Source organism: Procambarus clarkii, chromosome 30, assembly GCF_040958095.1.
Source record: "Procambarus clarkii isolate CNS0578487 chromosome 30, FALCON_Pclarkii_2.0, whole genome shotgun sequence".
Classification (NCBI taxonomy): domain Eukaryota; kingdom Metazoa; phylum Arthropoda; class Malacostraca; order Decapoda; family Cambaridae; genus Procambarus; species Procambarus clarkii.
Window position 1 is genome coordinate 28,313,677 of NC_091179.1, and position 1,802 is coordinate 28,315,478.

The 1,802-nt window shown below is 45.1% G+C and overlaps 1 protein-coding gene across 1 annotated transcript; it reads left to right on the plus strand.

Moving 5' to 3' along the window:
* Positions 1–362: 362 nt before the first annotated feature.
* On the plus strand, positions 363–1,019 carry LOC123752747 (putative uncharacterized protein ENSP00000383309). Its single transcript, XM_069333749.1, has one exon. The coding sequence runs from the start codon at positions 363–365 to the stop codon at positions 1,017–1,019; it is 657 nt and encodes a 218-aa protein (XP_069189850.1).
* The last annotated feature ends 783 nt before the right edge of the window (positions 1,020–1,802 follow it).

The following is a 1,802-nucleotide window of genomic DNA, read 5'->3' on the forward strand; positions in this document are numbered from 1 at the left end:
ACTTTGGTAGCCATTTGTTGGACCATTCATTCAGTCTGTCTAGGTCATCTTATAGCCTCCTACTCTTCTTCTCTGTTTCAATCCTCCTCACAATTTTTGCATCATCAGCAAACCTTGAGAGAGTGGTAGTGGTAGTGGTGGTGATGGTAGTAGTAGTTGTGGTGGTGGAAGGGAGTGGTGACATCGGTGGGGGGGGGGGGGAATGTTCAACATCATCATTAACAATCTGGTTAAGTTGTAGTTTACAGCGATAATGATCATTCGTCGTGGTGAAAGTAGGAAATATAATCCATCACAAATGTTTTTAACGAAAGGAATCACCAGAGTGCGTATAGAGAAGCTACACGTGTGACCCTCGCCACATGCTCTCTCAGTGTGACCCTCACCACACGCTCTCTCAGTGTGACCCTCGCCACATGCTCTCTCAGTGTGACCCTCACCACACGCTCTCTCAGTGTGACCCTCACCACACGCTCTCTCAGTGTGACCCTCACCACACGCTCTCTCAGTGTGACCCTCGCCACACGCTCTCTCAGTGTGACCCTCGCCACACGCTCTCTCAGTGTGACCCTCGCCACACGCTCTCTCAGTGTGACCCTCGCCACACGCTCTCTCAGTGTGACCCTCGCCACACGCTCTCTCAGTGTGACCCTCGCCACACGCTCTCTCAGTGTGACCCTCGCCACACGCTCTCTCAGTGTGACCCTCGCCACACGCTCTCTCAGTGTGACCCTCGCCACACGCTCTCTCAGTGTGACCCTCGCCACACGCTCTCTCAGTGTGACCCTCGCCACACGCTCTCTCAGTGTGACCCTCGCCACACGCTCTCTCAGTGTGACCCTCGCCACACGCTCTCTCAGTGTGACCATCGCCACATGCTCTCTCAGTGTGACCCTCGCCACACGCTCTCTCAGTGTGATCATCGCCACATGCTCTCTCAGTGTGACCCTCGCCACATGCTCTCTCAGTGTCCACAAGAGAAAGAGGTCCGCCGGGGCGCAACAAACACTCTCAGATAAAGAAGTTTGAATAATCCAAAACCAGTGATTTCTTACTTCATTCATAATGGTTTAAAAGACCTATATTTCCTGCTTAGGTGTAAATATATTTCCTATATATTGTCTGATCTCGGCAAGCTTAACAAACAACATTTCTGTGAGAATTAGTAATTGAAGCAGCAATTTTACGTGTTATGATAAAATTAAGATCTAAATAAATGTGCAAAACCTGGCAGATACCAAACGTGTTGTCCTGAACGAGGCAGGTTTTATCTACGGCTTTACATGCCCACATGAGGACTGTTAACCAGAACTTAATATATAAATAGAACAGTATTCTCTTTCAAGGCATCTGTCATCAAACACAAAACACCATTAAGGATTACATCATGTACACATGTAGTCAGGTCCTCACCAGAGAGAGCTTGAGAAGCAACACCTAAATACTCGACACGTCAATTGACAATAGACAGAAACATAGTAAAATAAATCCCGTCAAACTCCTTCATCTTTCAGAGGCCAGCTCACACTTGTTATGTACTAGACTGCTCCTATTTATTTTGACTACGAGTGAAATAAAACCAATCAGCGATCCCGAGAATATTACGTTACAGGTAAATTGTCCCATAAATCAACTATCACATCTTTCCAAACCAGAATTTATCCAGGTCATTCCTGAATCTGAACCTAACACTAAAACATTTCACACTTAAAGTTTCACTTTATGAAGCACTAAAAGTTTCATAGTGTTTATATATATATATATATATATATATATATATATATATATATATATATATATAT

Bases quoted from the DNA above. Each gene is read 5' to 3' on its own strand.
- LOC123752747 (XM_069333749.1), top strand. From the start codon at position 363: ATGCTCTCTCAGTGTGACCCTCACCACACGCTCTCTCAGTGTGACCCT.